The sequence below is a fragment of the Polypterus senegalus genome, chromosome 17, assembly GCF_016835505.1.
Source record: "Polypterus senegalus isolate Bchr_013 chromosome 17, ASM1683550v1, whole genome shotgun sequence".
Taxonomy (NCBI): Eukaryota; Metazoa; Chordata; class Cladistia; order Polypteriformes; family Polypteridae; genus Polypterus; species Polypterus senegalus.
Genome location: NC_053170.1, coordinates 60,172,643 through 60,190,653, shown reverse-complemented (window position 1 = coordinate 60,190,653; position 18,011 = coordinate 60,172,643). Strand labels below are relative to the sequence as shown.

Sequence of the window (18,011 nt, the reverse complement as noted above, 5' to 3'; positions counted from 1 at the left end):
TCATGTTACGTTATTTTCAAAATGTTTCCTTTTCTTTTTCATTGCTTCTTTAACACACTACTTCTCCGCTGCGAAGCGCGGGTATTTTGCTAGTTACAGTATATGGACGAAAATACGTTCCAGTTATGACCATTACACCTAGAATTTCGAAATGAAACCTGCCTAACTTTTGTAAGTACGCTGTAAGGAATGAGCCTGCCAAATTTCAGCCTTCTACCTACACGGGAAGTTGGAGAATTAGTGATGAGTGAGTGAGTGAGTGAGGGCTTTGCCTTTTATTAGTATAAACATATATATTTATATATTGTGAACTTGAACCTGGACACAGACAGGCGGACATTGTATTTGACCCAACACATGTTTATTTACAATAATAACGTCAGTGCATGTCCCAGTGCCTCTTGCACCGTTCCCCCAAAGTCCAGGCCTCACAGTTTCTTGTGCCTTTCTCTTGGCCGCATCCAGCCCCCTCTCTAGCTCTGTCCTCTTCCACCCGACTTCCGCCGATGACTGGAGGGAAGCGGCCCCTTAAATAGGAACCCGGATGGGCTCCAGCTGCTTCCCGGCATTCCTCCGTAGCCATTCCCCAGTGTGGCGGAAGTGCCGGCTGCGCACCCGGAAGCCGTCCGGGTGTCTCCTGTCGTCTTCCCCCCAGCACTTCCTGGTGTGGCGGAAGTGCTGGGCTCCCGGGATATTCAGGCACTGGGGCGCCGCCTGGCGGTGGCCACGGGTCCCTACAGGGCTGGGCTTCCAAGCACTTCACCTGAGGCCCCCAACATAACCAGGGCGGACGCCCCTTCGCGGTCTGGAGGAGGCACAAGCCTTCCTCCGGTCCTCCTGGGCATCCCGGCCGGGCTCCAGCCCCCAGCCGGGTACCACAGTGCCCCACCGCTAGCGAAGACAAGTGGGTCCGAGCGACACTCCCCGAAAGGGCAGCACATCCCCAGAGAGGGTCCTACTATGTCCCCAGGGTCCAACACGGCACCCTGGGACATCTCATTTTGGCACCCCCTCCAACGCCGACATACCCCTCTGGTCTGCAGCGCTTTCGCCCCCTCCATCCCCGCCAGCCGGGGCACCATCGGCCTCCCGGCGGGGAGTCCTCCCGCTGAGCGGCCCGTTCCAGGAGGGCAGGATCCACATGGCGTCGGTCCCAGCGCTCGTCGGGGCTTCGGTCCTGTGGAAAGAGAAAAGGGAGGGCCAGAAGCACTGCCAGGACACTCACCCCGAGCGTCCAGTCGGTCTCTGTACCGGCAGTGCTCACCCCCCCTACCAACAGCCCGCGACTTGCCTGGTTGGCTCCTCCACCGCAGGTTCCATGCTCGTCCTCACCCAGCGAGACGTCCCATCCTATCGGAGGAACCAGCATTTACCCCTCGGTTCCTCCTTCTCCTCTTGGACACCTTGACGGTCTGGGTCTGAGCATGTTGACAGCTCAAATCCAGCCCCGTCTGCGTCCCTGCAGAGCAATGGGAGACTGCCGCGGGCTTGGAGCGCAGGGCGCTAGGACCCAGGGCACTCATCAGCCCCTGTCCTGCCAACCCCTGCGTACTCGCTCTCCTCGCTCCGCCAGCCGTCTGCACCGCCGCATCGGCTGTTGGGGAATTGCCTACTCGATGCCGGTCTTCCTTAACACAGTCACGGCTGTTTTCGCCGAATCCCCCCCCATGCTTTAAGAGGACGGCAAGACTTACGTTCCCCGCGATACTCTGTCGGCCGAAGGCTCCAGCGTCGCGCCGATCCTCCGCTTCACACGGCGTTTTTACCGACGCGACTGCCTTCCCCCTCAGTTCCTCCAACCGGACGACAAGAGCACCCAGCAACTGTAACAAAGGCGACTTGGCGGGCCGAAGGGACCCCTCCGGCTCGTGCCGAGCCGCTGGCGAAAACAGAGAGACAGACGTCGGTGGGCTTACCTGTCGATCATCCCCACTCGTCACCTGCCTCCTGTGGGCCACTCCCTCTGGCTCAATCGGGTCTCTCCTCGGCACGAGACTGGCGTTCCTTGGTCCCGCCTCTGTACCGTCATTGGCGGCCACACAAGACACACCGGCCAATCCCGTGCCTGTCAGCGGGCGGGACATCCGGCCCGCGGCCATCTTGTCTCCCTTGCTCTGGGTGCGGTGACATGCCTCCTGGCAGCTTTGCAGCTGCTGTGTGTTTTCGAGCGGCAGTGGCTCCGATTCTGCAGCCTCCACTGCTGCCGCCGTCGCTGCCGACAGCCCACGAACCGGCGTGCTCCTGCCACCGACGCGGATCTGGGTCATCCCTCCCTGGAAAAAACAAGGTACGTCCGACCCCGAAGGGCCGATTAGTGCAGGGCAGGGCACTCACCTCCCAGCTCCCATCACCCCGAGGCCCCTGCATCGGTGTGGCCTTCTGCGTCGCTACGCCGGCTGGGCCGTCCATCGCGACAGCGCGACTCCCGGAGCCTGCTGCACTCAGGCGATGCCCGTTCTCCTTCCTCCGCACCCGGGAATGGCCATTCTGAGGTCCGGCAGCGGCCCCTGGGGTAAACCGCTGTGCCTGTGCCTGTGCCCGCAGCGAGTGTGTGGGGTCCGCTGCTGCGCCGGACCGTCCACAAAATATTTATTGTTTGGGGGTCCCCGTCTTGCACCAGACGGTTGGCCCCGCGTTGGGCGCCATTGTAAACTTGAACCCGGACACACGTTTATTTACAATAATAATGTCAGAGCACGTCCCAGTGCCTCTTGCACCGTTCCCCCAAAGTCCAGGCCTCACAGTGCCTTTCTCCTGGCCGCCTCCAGTCCCCTCTCTAGCTCCGTCCTCTTCCACCCGACTTACGCCGATGACTGGAGGGAGGCGGCCCCTTAAATAGGAACCCAGATGGGCTCCAGCTGCTTCCTGGCATTCCTCCGTAGCCACGCCCCAGTGTGGCGGAAGTGCCGGCTGCGCACCCGGAAGCCGTCAGGGTGTCCCCTGTCGTCTTCCCCCAAGCACTTCCTCGTGTGGCGGAAGTCCCTCCTCCGGTCCTCCTGGGCGTCCCTATATATATATGCTAGGGGACGCTGTTGCCCCGTGAAACCCGATAGACAGATGTTCAGGACACACGTTTAAAAACACCAAGTATAATTTTTAATTATTTTCTTAAATAAAGTGCACAAAGCACCACACATGCCACAATTCACAAATATTAATAATCCTCTCCTAGCAGCTCCATCACAAACCCTCCCAACTCCAGCTCAGCTTGCTGGGTCTCGAATAGTCCTTTATATATTCCTTCACCCGGAAGTACCTCCTTCTCTTCTTCTAGGTCAAACCCCACATCATCAGTCCTCAAGCATCCCGGAAGTACTGTGGGCTTCCGTCCTCATGACTTTGAAATACTTCTGGGTTGTAGGAAAAGTAGGAGTCCACAGGTCCTTTATGAGCTCCCCCTGGCGGCACCCAACTGGGCTAAGAAAATGGACTCCATTTCCCATGATGCCTTGAGGGAATCCGGGTACAGTTACTGTCCAGGGGAGCTGCCACCTAGCATCTTGAGACATCCTGGCCAGATTGAGCTACCGGCCGTCTTTTTTTGGCAACAGGTTCGTTTCTGTTTGGTGTGAGGTTCTGTGTTGTGGAGATTCTCAGGATGGATTGCAGGTGCTCATCAGTGAGGCGACTCCTGTGTGCTGTTTTGTTAGTCTTTATCACTGAGAAGAGCTTCTCACACAGATATGTGCTACCAAACATGCACAAGGTTCGAGCCACATGTAGACGGACTTTTTTTGTTCTTCAAAGTCACCAAAGCGCCGTGCAAACTCAGTGCGCTCAGTTTATCAGCAAAGTGCGTATTTGGGAACACCGTAGTGACGACTTGGTTTAACATTACTTGGCAACAGGGAAAGTGGGCAAGTTGCACTGGTGCATTTGTGTCTCCCATAAAAGCAGCTTCACTTGAAATCACTTTGTGATTGTGCACGGGTAAAACGTCCGCTGAAGTGTCAGATTCTTATTTAATTCTTCTGCTTTCTGTATCTTCTGCATTGCATTCAGGTTACCCTGATGTTTTGTCTCATAGTGCCGTCTTAGATTAAATTCTGTAATTACAGCCACATTAGCTCCACAAATGAGACACACGGGTTCAGTAAACATATACTCAGCCTCCCATCGGTTTTTAAAGGCTCTATTTTCAGAATCAACTTTTCTCTTCAGCATCGTGTGAGCTAGCTTCAATAACTTGCAGCATCATAAGCTAGACTTGATTAACGGTAAGTGTTCGGCAAGGCAGCTGAAGCGCTGCATTATGGGATCTGTAGTTTATTGTGTTACCAGCGCTTCATATACCTGGGCCATTAATAACAATAATACAGTATATAAAATGATCTCGCGGGCCGGATATAATTACACGCTGGGTCGGATGTGGCCCATGGCCCTTGAGTTTGACACATATGGACTAAATAGAACTTGAAAAGATATATTTTTGAAATGTGATCGCGCAATTCAGATAGAGTTGACGTGCACTACAGCCTGCATCCTCCCCTCGCTCTTACTTTTTTACCGTTCATCTAATGAATACACTGAGTATGGCTTTACCAAAACAATCATTGATGGCGAATAAAGTATCCATTATTCGAGTATGTAGATCGGGATATATATATACATATATATATACCCGCGTATCGCAGCGAGAAGTAGTGTGTTAAAAAGCTAGAAAAGAAAAGGGAACATTTTAAAAATAACGTAACATGACTGTCAATATACAGTATTTGTTTTGTGAGTGTTACTGAGTGTTGCTGTCATCAAGGATTTGATTATCATTATTTCTTTCAATCAGGTTCGTATTTGTAGGATGTGTTGTGTTCAAGTTACATTCCGTGTTTGTCAATCGTTGTAAAGATGACAGGTTTCATTCATCGATTCGTTTCTTACTGCATCAATAAACAGCTCGTCTTCTTCTTTATCTGAGACCTGACACACTGCATGCACGGGTTTTTTACACTGTCTTCCTTTAGCGGGACATTGACTTTTCCACGTGTGCTTTGTTTCCGCAGTAGCTGGATTTATGAATATGCTTGTATGTATCAGGCGCTTCATATTTTTGCTGCCTTTTCAATTGTGTAATTCGGTTTTGTTCAGCTCTTTGGAACTGTTGCTTTTATCTGTGCACTGCTGCAGTTCACGTGAGCCGCTCGGTGTACATGCATCGAAGTTTCCCAGCTGTGCTGGTGCCATCTCGTGCTATGTCCATGGCTGTATTTAATGTTACCTTAGTCCTGGCACTTAAAACTTTCTTTCGCAGTTTCGCTGAGTTTGTGTCAAACACCACCCTGACCATCTCATCTTCCTCTCCATAAACACAGTCCTTCACCCGTGAATATTTAGTGGGAGTTTGCTATTGGATTGCCGCTGACGGACGGCCTTATATGGGCAGGCACTAAATTACAAACGCCATACGCAGCCTGTCTATGAACTTAATTTAAAGTGTAGGTTTACATCGTGCTTTGTTTCCGAAGTAGCAGAACTCATGAATATGGTTGTATATGTCACTTTCGCCGCTTCTTATTGTTTTGCTGCCTTCTCAATTATATAATGCATGTTTTCTTCAGCGCTTTTTGGAGGTCTTCCTGGTTTTCTATGTACTGCGTGATTACGTGGGAGGCGTGATGATGTCACACGAAACTCCGCCCCACGGCGTTCAAGCTCATCTCCATTACAGTAAATGGAGAAAAGCAGCTTCCAGTTATGACCATTACGCATAGAATTTCGATATAAAACCTGCCCAACTTTTGTAAGGAAGCTGTAAGGAATGAACCTGCCAAATTTCAGCCTTCCACCCACACGGGAAGTTGGAGAATTAGTGATGAGTGAGTGAGTGAGTGAGTGAGTGAGGGCTTTGCCTTTTATTAGTATAGATATATATATACACACACACATATATACATACATATCTACACACATACATCCACATATATACATATATATACATATACATACATATCTACATATACACACATATATATATACAGTATATATATATATATATATATATATATATATACACTCACCTAAAGGATTATTAGGAACACCTGTTCAATTTCTCATTAATGCAATTATCTAATCAACCAATCACATGGCAGTTGCTTCAATGCATTTAGGGGCGTGGTCCTGGTCAAGACAATCTCCTGAACTCCAAACTGAATGTCAGAATGGGAAAGAAAGGTGATTTAAGCAATTTTGAGCGTGGCATGGTTGTTGGTGCCAGACGGGCCGGTCTGATTATTTCACAATCTGCTCAGTTACTGGGATTTTCACGCACAACCATTTCTAGGGTTTACAAAGAATGGTGTGAAAAGGGAAAAACATCCAGTATGCGGCAGTCCTGTGGGCGAAAATGCCTTGTTGATGCTAGAGGTCAGAGGAGAATGGGCCGACTGATTCAAGCTGACAGAAGAGCAACTTTGACTGAAATAACCACTCATTACAACCGAGGTATGCAGCAAAGCATTTGTGAAGCCACAACACGCACAACCTTGAGGAGGATGGGCTACAGCAGCAGAAGACCCCACCGGGTACCAATCATCTCCACTACAAATAGGAAAAAGAGGCTACAATTTGCACAAGCTCACCAAAATTGGACAGAAGAAGACTGGAAAAATGTTGCCTGGTCTGATGAGTCTCGATTTCTGGGTGCCAGAATCCATCAAGGAAGAAAAATGAAAAACATTATTTGTACACAATCTTAATTTATTTATCCATTCCTAAATAACTAAATGGGCAGGCTATTTCGTATCAGTGCAATACGCTGCTTGTTAAAACGGATGACTCCCACTCTTACGTGCAAGTCTGCGTGGATATTATAAACTATCGTATCTGTTCAAGTTCTATTTAAATTTTAAATAGAAGGAATTTTTATTTAGTCAACAGAAATATCTTTGGTAGGAATGTAAGTTAAATGTAGGCATCATTGCATACATTTTTCTTCACCATAGAAATGTAAAGAGTAAATTCGCCTTACATTCCAACCAAAGATATTTGTGTCGACTAAATAGAACTTGAAAAGATATATTTTTTCGAATGTGATCACGCAATTCAGATCGAGTTGACGCGCACTACATCGAGCCTGCGTGCTATTGTGGTTCCGCCTGCATGCCTCAATAAGTCACCCTCCCTTCGCTCTTACTTTTTTACAGTTCATCTAATGATTACACTGAGTATGGCTTTACCAAAACAATCATTGATGGTGAATAAAGTAACCATTATTCATAAAGCTTCAATTGGTGATCTGTCTTTCTGCGTTAACCGCATATTTTTTCATACGTTTTAAACCAAGGGGATGCGAGGGTAAAATGAATCGGGAAGCGCTGAAATATATGTATGTGTGTGTATGTATATATATATATTGAAATAGTTTTACTGTGAAATAATGCAAAGAGTACGCGACACGTGTTTCGCCCTAATTTTGGGGTCATCAGGTGTACATACTCAGTGCACCCCTTCTCGGGAATCAAACCTTGGATGTTGGCGCTAGAGGCAAAGCCTCTTCCATTGTGCCACGGCGTGTGGTTTATCTATATATATATTGTGAACTTGGCCCAGACACAGACAGGCGGACATGTTGTCTTAAAACCACCACACGTTTATTTACACAAGTATTTACAATAATACGGTCACTCAGACCCAGTCCAATGGTCACACAGACCTTAATCACGAGCACAAACCCCAAACCAATCACAGTCCTGGCCACAATGCCTTTGTCTTCGGGCCGCCTCCACAGCTCCTCTTGCCTCGTCCTCCTTCCACCCGACTCTAGCCTCAAATGTATGAAGGACGGCCCCTTTTATACAGTGCCTGGATGAGCAGCAGGTGTTCCCGGCATGTCCTCCTCACAGCCCTCCGGGTAACACCAAAGATCTTCCCCCCAGCACTTCCTGGTGTGGCGGAAGTGCTGGGGCAACAAGTCTCTAAGACATCGGGGCGCCTCCTGGCGGTGACCACGGGCCCCTACAGGGAAAGGCTTTCATGCCCTTGACCCGTGGTCCCCAAAGCAACCCGGAAGGCAAACCCCACGTGATCCAGGCAGGGCTCTGACCCTCTTCCGGTCCCTCCTGGCGTCCCGGCCAGGTCATGGCCCCTGGCATCCCTGACAATATATATATATTGTGACGGACAGCCAGGTCCCATGCCCGGCCGGGACGCCCCTGTTGTGTATATTCCGGGGGAGCCACCATGGACACTTCAGTACCTCCCCCGGGACGCTTGGTGGCAGCCTCCAATGGAGGATGGTGATTCCCCAACCACCCGCAGGGCTCCATGGGCGATGGAGTCCTCCGCAGCCTGGTTGGGGGCTCAGGTGACCGCTAGGGGGAGCTGTAGGGACCCCGCAGCCTGGCTGCTGGAATTCTCAGCCCCACCCGGAAGGGCAATTAGGACCAGCTGGTCAACCAGCTGGAACTCTTCCGGGTGGGATATAAAAAGGGCCAGCCACCTCCACTCGAGGCCAGAATCGGGAGGAAGAGGACGAGGTTGCCTGGGAGGAGTGGTGGAGCAGGAAAGTGGTTTGTGTGGGTTTATTTGTGCTTGGACTGTGTTGGGCCGGTGGGACATGGGGAAGACGTGTGCCCACGGCTGAAAAAAGAAAATAAAAAAAAGTATTGAGTGTGAACACGTGCCTCTGTGTAGTCTGTGCCGGGTCAGGCGCTATATAGCGCCTTTATCACTATATATATATATATATATATATATATATACAGTAATCCCTCGCTATATCGCGCTTTGACTTTCGCGGCTTCACTCCATCGCGGATTTTAAATGTAAGCATATCTAAATATATATCACAGATTTTCCGCTGGTTCGCCGCTTTCTGCGGACAATCGGTATTTTAATTTATAGTACATGCTTCCTCAGTTTGTTTGCCCAGTTGATTTCATACAAGGGACGCTATTGGCGGGTGGCTTAGAAGCTACCCAATCAGAGCATATATTACATATTAACTAAAACTCCTCAATGATATACGATGTGCTTCCCGAGCGGATTGTTTGCTTTTCTCAGTCTTTCTCTGACATTCTCTGCGCCTGACGGAGGGGGTGTGAGCAGAGGGGCTGTTTGCACAGAGGCTGTTTGTTTAGAAGATACAGAGGCTACTCTAAAAAATGCTGAAAGACTACCTTCACATTGCTCCCTTCTTTACGGCTGCTTTATCACGGTGCTCATACTTAAAAGCCCAACAGCATGTATTGATTTTTTGATTGTTTGTTTTTCTGTCACGCTCTCTCTATCTCTCTGACATTCTCTGCTCCTGACAGCGCTTGTTTGAAGAGAAGATATGTTTGCATTCTTTTAATTGTGAGAAAGAACTGTCATCTCTGTCTTGTCATGGAGCACAGCTTAAACTTTTGACTAAAGGGTGTTATTTCATGTCTAGAGGGCTCTACTAATGTTAACAATGTTGGAGAGTTTATAAGGGCTTAAAATATATAAAAGTAACCATACAAACATATGGTTTCTACTTCGAGGATTTTCACCTATCACGGGGGGTTCTGGAACGCAACCCCCGCGATCGAGGAGGGATCACTGTATATATATATATATATATATATATATATATATATATATATATATTGTGAATGCTGGCCGGGACACAGACAGACGGACATCATATTTTCACCACACACCGTTTATTTACACTAATATTTACAAAGTCTACCGTGCTCACAAACCACAGTGCCTCTTGCACCGATCCCCCAATGTCCAGGTCACACAGTCCTGTGCCTCTCTTTCTCCTGGCCGCCTCCAGTCCTCACTCCAGCTCCGTCATCTTCCACCCGACTTCCGCCAATGACTGGAGGGAGGCGGCCCCTTTTATGGGAACCCGGGTGGGCTCCAGCTGCTTCCCGGCACTCCTCCGCAGACACGCCCTTGTGTGGCGGAAGTGCCAGCTGCGCACCCGGAAGCCGTCCGGGTGTCCCCTGTCGTCTTCCCCAGCACTTCCTGGTGTGGCGGAAGTGCTGGGCTCCAGGGCTGTTCAGGCAGCGGGGTGCCGCCTGGTGGTGGCCATGGGCCCCTACGGGCCGGGCTTCCAGGCCCCTTACTCGAGGCCACCAACATAACCAGGGTGGACAACCCCTCGTGGTCTGGTGGAGGTACAGGCCCTCCTCCGGTCCTCCTGGGCATCCCAGCCGGCCTCCTGCCTCGGCCGGATGTGGCAGATGATGGTCTGGAAGTGGGGCGCCGCCTGGCGGTGACCATGGGCCCCTACAGGGCTGGGCTTCCATGCCCTCTACCCGAGGCCACCAGCGTAACCAGGACGGACACCCCCTCGCGGTCTGGAGGAGGTACAAGCCCTCCTCTGGTCCTCCTGGGTGCCACAATATATATATATAACCCGCGCTTCGCAGCGGAGAAGTAGTGTGTTAAAGAAGTTATGAAAAAGAAAAGGGAACATTTTAAAAATAACGTAACATGATTGTCAATATACAGTATTTGTTTTGTGAGTGTTACTTAGTGTTGCTTCTCATCAAGGATTTGATTATCATTATTTCTTTCAATCAGGGTCGTATTTGTAGGATGTGTTGTGTTCAAGTTACATTCCGTGTTTGTCAATCGTTGTAAAGATGACAGGTTTCATTCATCGATTCGTTTCTTACTTCATCAATAAACAGCTCGTCTTCCTCTTTATCTGAGACCTGACACACTGATTGCACGGGATTTTTTTTACACTGTCTTCCTTTAGCGGGACATTTACTTTTTCCACCGTGTGCTTTGTTTCCGCAGTAGCTGCACTTATGAATATGCTTGTATGTGTCAGACGCTTCATATTATTTTGCTGCCTTCTCAATTGTGTAATTCGGTTTTTGTTCAGCACTCTTTGGAACTGTTGCTTTTTGTCTGTGCACTGCGTCAGTTCACGTGAGCCGCTCGGTGTACATGCATCGAAGGTACCCAGCTGTGCTGGTGTCATCTCGTGCGATGTCCACGGCTGTATTTAATGTTAGCTAAGAACCGGCACTTAAAAGTTTCTCTCGCAGTTTTGCTGAGTTTGTGCCAAACACCACCCTGACCATCTCATCTTCGTCTGCATAAGCACAGTCCTTCACATGTGAATATTTAGCGGCAGTGTTTCTATTGGATTGCCGCTGACAGACGGCCTTATATGGGAGGCACTAAATTACGGAGGCAGAGTTGTGTCTCGCGTCACCATGCCTCCCACGGCCATCGAGCTGCAGTCTATTACAGTATATTGATGAAAAAATACCTTCCAGTTCTGACCATTAGGTGTAGAATTTCGAAATGAAACCTGCCTAACTTTTGTAAGTAAGCTGTAAGGAATGAGCCTGACAAATTTAAGCCTTCTACCTACACGGGAAGTTGGAGAATTAGTGATAAGTGAGTGAGGGCTTTGCCTTTTATTAGCATAGTATAGTTTCCAAGCCAATGTATATATGAAAATCAATGTATCTGAACTAATATATATATATTGTGACGAATGGCCAGGGTCCATGCCTGACCAGGATGCCCCTTCACCACATGGGGACAAGGGTGGGAAGCCCAGTATCTCCCCTTATAATATATTCTTACAATATATATAACAATTTTTTTTTTTTTTGATCAGTCCCTTATAGATTCTTGCTTCAAAAAGAACACAGGGACACAGCTGAAAACTTTGTAGGGCAAATTTCGCATAAATATTACATTTTTTTTCTTTACACAAAATACCAAAGACATATTGAATAAATTATGCAGTAGTGTGGTAGAGCAGAACTATGGGATCCTTCATATCTCAAATGTATTTGATATTATTTTGTAGAATCTAGATGAATAGGATTGGCAGGCTTCTTGGGCTGAATGCCCTGTTCATGCCAAAATTGTTCTAATGTTCTAAATATATGTATACATATGCACATTTTCTTTTAATGTAGCCTCCCATCTCCTGCCTGAAGGTTACAGTGAAGGAAGCCAAAGAGATTCTAGGGAAAGATGTGAGTGGTAAGTAATAATAAGCATACTTCATAAGTCAAAATATAGATTAGAAATATTCTTTAACTATTATTATTACCACATATTCAAACAGATGGAGGTAGAGGTGCAGCATAAATACACAAGTTATGAGTTGTCTGAAGTGGAGAATTGTAGTTTTCATTTCAAAGTCAAAATGTCTATATTTTAGTTCACTATTTTTTATATTCTTCCTCATTCTTTTCATAGGCAGCATTAAAAAGTCATACGTAGTTTTAGTTTATATTGATAAATGGACTAATCCTAACCTATTTTACACTTAATCTTTTTTTTATTTAATGCAGCATATTTAAGCTAAGACGTTATTTGTTTAGAGTGGCACCTAAAGCTTTGGACTTTAAACTAAAATGCGACTGATTTGATGCCAGCTGCAGACTGACTGAATGAATGAGCAATTTCAAAAGTGCATTATTTCAATATTGATCTTGATGTATAATTAAATATGACTTTATAGAAAAACCTAATGTTAACTACTGTGGACAATGTAGCCAACTTGTGTGTCTCTGCTGAAATGGAAAACTTTGTATTCAGTTTAAGCATTCCATTTACTTTTGCACTGAATGAATCAGTGCTTCAGTATGCACACATTGAAACAATTAGATCCTGATTTTAATGGGCATAACCATTAAATATTTTTCAAAAAAGATCTTAAAATTTTCACATGACTCACTATGGTCCTAGAGGCCTGTACACCAGGACTGATGAGCAATGAAGAAGAAACTAACATTGGCGGTTTCTAAGGCAGAAAATAGAACCCTTTTCATGTTTATTGTTTTTTTTAGTTTCTTGTTTCTGTTTCCTTTATAGAAATGTGCATTTTCGTAAATAAAAAAGAAAAAATGAAAACAAATCATTCTGGCACTGAGGTTACTCAATCTTGTTGCATGTGTTTCTTAAGACATCATTAATATTTTATTCTTTTAGTTTTATTGTATTTATTTATTTTTTATTTCATTAATTTTAATAAGAAATAATACTACATACAAATAAGTTAAGTTTTACAAGACTTGGTTCAAAACAAAACAACCCCCACCCATGAGAAAGAGAGCTAGGCCAGCAGAGTAAAATATTAAGCTAGTAAAAATAGCTAAACAGATAAATTAATAAATAATTAAAAATAAATAGAGTAAAAAAGGGAGAGAAAATCTGCTTCCTCAATTAAAATCTTTTTTCTGAAATGTTATTGATTAGATCCTGCCAGGTTTTTGAAAAGTTCTGCACAGACCCTCTAAGTGAGAATTAGATTTTTTTCCAGTTAATATAAATAATATAAAACATTAGTTACCCACTGACTTAAAAGAGCAGAGTTAGGATTCTTCCAGTTTAGCAAAATAAGTTTGCATGCCAATGGTGTAGTGAAGGCAATCACAGTTTGTTTGTCCTTCTTCAATTTAAGTCCATCTGAGAGTACCCCAAACACAGCTGTCAGTGGATTAGGAGGGATTGTGACACCAAGGCTCTCTGAAAGGCATTTAAAGATTTTGGTCCAGAATGATGTTAATTTGGTGCACACCCAAAACATGTGACCCAGTGAGGCCAGAACTTGATTGCAACATTTGCAGGTTGGACTTTACCTTGGAAACATTTTGGACAATTTCAAAAGAGATAGATGTGCTTGATATATAATTATAAGTTGAATAATTGTATGCTTTTGCACATATAGAGCTGGACTTGATTCTCTGCATTGCTATCTTCCACTCCTTTTCTGAGATGTTAAGTGAGAGATCCTTTTACCACTGTGTTGGCTGGGATTGGCTCCAGCGGACCCCCGTGACCCTGTAGTTACGATATAACAAGTTGGATAATGTATGGATGGATGGATAGATTTATCTCATAAGCATTTCTACAGTGAACTGCCAGTGGCTCAATAGCAGTTACAAAAAGCAGTGGTGACAGGGGGCATTCTTGTCTGGTACCACGTTAGTTTAAAGTAGTCTGAATTAATGTTGTTAATACAAACTGAAGCTTCTGGACTGGTATACAGTAGTTTGATCCATGCACAAATGTTCGGGGAAAACCCAAATTTCTCCAATGTAGTGAAAAGGTAGTTCCATTCAACCATATCAAATGTTTTTTCAGCATCCAACGATAATAATATTTCCGGGTGTTACATTAAACAGGTATCAAAGATTGGAAGCTAAGTGTCTACCTTTAATAAATCCAGTTTGGTCTTGTGATATTACCAAAGGAAGCACTTTCTCAATCCTTCTAACTAGGACTTTGAATAGTATCTTAACATCATTATTCAGAAGTGAAATTGGTCGGTATGATACACATTGTAATAAATTCTTATTTTGTTTAGGAAAGACGGTAATTAATGTTTGGCGAAAAGTTTGAGATAGAATTGTATTGTCTTGTGGAAGTAAAAAACTCCCCCAAGAAAAACTGGACAAGTTCAATCAATTAGATTTTTATTTGGTCACAGATGAGTACGTGAATTCTACGTTGCAAGGTAGAAGAGTAAAATTACATTTTTTTTCTATTGGCTTTTTATACTTTCTTTTTCCTCCCCCTTCCCCTTATTTCTTTAAAAATAAACATAATATTGTTTACTTAGGCATTTTATTTAAGTACGCTAATGGGCCATCTGTTCTTATTTTTTCACTTGTCATATAGACCCTAAAGAAGGAAAGGTTAGCTCTCTTGTATCAAATAGACCTGTTCCTAAGAAACTGGACATTTTGCTAGGTCAACTTACTGGACCCTGTCTTATAGCAAAACGGCTTTGTCAGCTGTTAAGCCTTAGTGGCTTGCAAGCAGTTAATTTTTCTTTGACATTCTCTAGCTTCTGTAAATGTTGCTAATAAAAGGAGAGCTAGCTGAGTTGAGAATTTTTTTATAAAATAGCAAACAGGGCCTGTTGCTTTCCCACCCTGAAGTGAGTTTATAGCATCTAGTAATTCTGATAGTGCCAGAGGTTCATCCAATTCCTCTGCTTCTAGAGTATCTATTTGTGGTATCTGTAATGCATCCAGAAATGCAATAGATTGTGTCTTGTCTTCTTTAAACTCAGTAGAATATAAACACTTATAATAGTCTCTAAATGTGTGCATTATATTTTTATGGTCAATGATTTTGTCTCCATTCTGTGTTGGTGATTGCTGGGATTGCATAATATGTGGGTCTCCTGTAAAACTGCTATTTTAGCATTTAGACCTGTTAGGCGAGAGAATGCTTTCTTTCTCTTTAATTCATGATTCAGACCTTTAACATTCCAGCTCACAAAGTTAACTGTTCGGTCATAGAAACATTACTCCTGAACTTTTGTTGTCATTTTGTAGTCTTAACTGAAAATAAGACAGCTTTGACCTTAATTTCCAATTTTCCCAGGAGTTATTGCCATGAAGCCTATTGCTACATTGGCATTTATAATTATTAGGATTAAAAGGATAGATTAGAAATAACATGCTCTCTTTCTCTCCCACCCCCATTTTGCCTCCCCACGTGAGGCTGAAACACGCATCACAAAGTCCAAGTCCTCTGACATAGCTATAAGACAGAGCACGTCCAAAACAAAACACCCCCCAGCAGCAGTGTAGCAGTGTATGAGGTTTAAAATTGAGATATCTATTGACTATACAGTCCAAATACTATAAGCACAAAATATAATCTTAAACAGTCTTGAGAGAGTAAACCCTGGGAATGATGTTAAAAAGTAGCCCTAGATAAGCATTGTAAGTTCTAATACAATAAACCAAGGGTATGATGTTAAACAGTCTCCGTTAACCAAAAAAAAAAAATTACACATCACTACATATACACATATATTTGTAATTAAAGCATAAACAAAAAGTGGCAGAAAAGGGAAAGGATGTATAATTACAGTACCAGCATCATTGCAAGTGGATCAAACAGCCAGTAACATCTTCTTTGCCATGACATGGCAAGATGCGACTCACAATCATATTTTTAAAAAAGTGTCAGTTTTCTTAGCTCTTTTTCTGCTTCCTCCATAGCGGTAAAGATGTTGTGCTTGCCTTGAATGTCCACTTTCAGTTTGGCAGGATACAAGAGGCTGTATCTGATCTTGCCTTTCCATAAGCGCTGTTTAATATTGTAAAAAGCAGAATGTTTAGCAGCTGTTGAGGGTGAGAAATCAGGGGAAATATGAATGTGGTTATTTTAAAGTATAATCTCTTGTTTCTGTCTGAGAAGTAACATTTTATGTAATTTAGATTGTAATTTTTTGAAATGCACAACAAGAACCCTAGGTTTAGAGGTATTTGATCCACATATGTGGTAAGCTGCTGCTATTTCAGTATCTGATTTGAAGTCCTCTCGAATTATTTTAGAGAATAGTTCAGCTACGAATTTCACTGGGTTTGGACTTTCACTATTCTCAGGGAGACCTTTGATTCTAATATTATTCCTTCTGCATCCATCTTCCAGCGCAGTAAAGTCTGTCTCCGAGTATTTTGCATTCGGAATTTGCAGCCTTTGCTTTTCTGTCAGTGGTAGATGCCAGTTGTTCAGCTATTTCAGTTTGAGTTGTGAACATTTGCTTAATGTCTTCCAACTGATCACCAAGTGCTCTCAGTTTATTCTCAAACTTAGATGCAATTTCCTGAATTTGTTCCTCAATTTTTTCTAGCATACCTTTGAAGGTTGCCTCAAAGCAATTATTTACACATTTCTCCTAGTCTTTAAAATCCTGCAGCAGTTTCTCATTTGTCTTGTGTATGTCCTTTATCTCTTTCTTTATGTCATTTATATTATTTTTCCTTATATCATTTATTTCCTTCCTAATATCATTTATTTCTTATTTTATATCTTTCTTGGGCTCCTTTATGTTGGTGGCCATTGCGGTCATCATTTCCTTCAGTTCAGACAGATCATTTCCGTCTTCATGCTCCATGGGTGAAGTGGCAAGCCCAGTTAAAGTAGATGCTCCCGACTCGTGAGGAGTAGATGACAATACGGAAGGCAAGGCCATTTTCAGTTTCAATGATCCTTCTGAAATCGGCGAGCTATTGTGACCTGAATCACTTGCACATTCATTCCCACTTTCACTCTTGGCTGGAGATGATGCCGCAGTGCCAGGTCCCGGGAAATCTATGTTTTTGCCTGTCTGTTCCAGGTCATTTTCTGAAAGGCCGTAACTTGAACTTGGACTTGATGTCTGTCTAGACTTGGATAAAGCTTTAGCTTTCTTTTCCATTTGTTTCTGAACCTTTTCCTGCCACTCATGTTTATATATGCTTGCTGTGATAAACCAGCCCAGCCACAGACAGACAGACGCCAAATATCCTACACACGCTTTATTTATACAAAAGAGCAGCACAATGCCTAAACCTGCCAACTCAGTCTCTTTTCTCTCTCTTTCCTCCCAAACTCTTCAGCCACCTTCTTCTTCTACTCCTTCTCAGGCTCCCGTCTTCTCCCTCACGACTCTAGCCCCGAGTGGAGTGTGGTGGCCTCCTTTATACAGCACACGGAAGTGCTCCAGGTGCTTCTTGATTAGCATCCAGCAGCACTTCTGGGTGTGGCGGAAGTGCTGCATGCCGATTGAGCTCCTCTTCTGACAGCACTTCCTGTTGTGGCAGAAGTGCTGTCGATCACCGTTCTGGAGCTGTCCAGGCGCCCCCTGGCGGTGGCCATGTCCTCCCACAGGGTTGAGTGTCCCAGCTCCATGGTCCCCATTCAACCCAGGAAGGCTGCCCTCTTACGTTCTGGGGAAAATACTGCCCCTCTCCTGGTCCTTCCCGTCTCCCAGTGTCCCAGTGGGGCAATGTCCCTGGACATCTGTCACATTGCATATACTGTATTAGAACCTCCTCATGTTGGGTAAATACAGGATACCTTGGGATGATAAAAATTAAGAGAAAAAATAACAACGCTGCTAACGGACCTGCTTCAGATGTCCATCTCCCGTAACGGATGAGACCAAAATAAAGACATCATTAGTATTTTATCTAAGTGGGAGGGAGAAGTGAAAAGACAATTTTCTTGATTAGTCTATACCAGGGGTCCTCAATCACGGTCCTGGAGAGCCGCAGTGGCTGCAGGTTTTTGCTCCAACCCAGTTGCTTAATAAAAAGCACTTATTGCTA

The 18,011-nt window shown here is 44.8% G+C and overlaps 1 protein-coding gene across 2 annotated transcripts in view; it reads left to right on the top strand.

Annotated features, from left to right (window-relative positions):
• Positions 1–18,011, top strand: part of unc13d (unc-13 homolog D (C. elegans)) — a 400,017-nt gene that overhangs the window by 83,141 nt on the left and 298,865 nt on the right. For both annotated transcript variants that reach the window (XM_039739768.1, XM_039739767.1), the window contains exon 4: positions 11,865–11,931. In XM_039739768.1, coding sequence (XP_039595702.1) covers positions 11,865–11,931 — 67 coding nt within the window. The remainder of the gene's footprint in view (positions 1–11,864; positions 11,932–18,011) is intronic.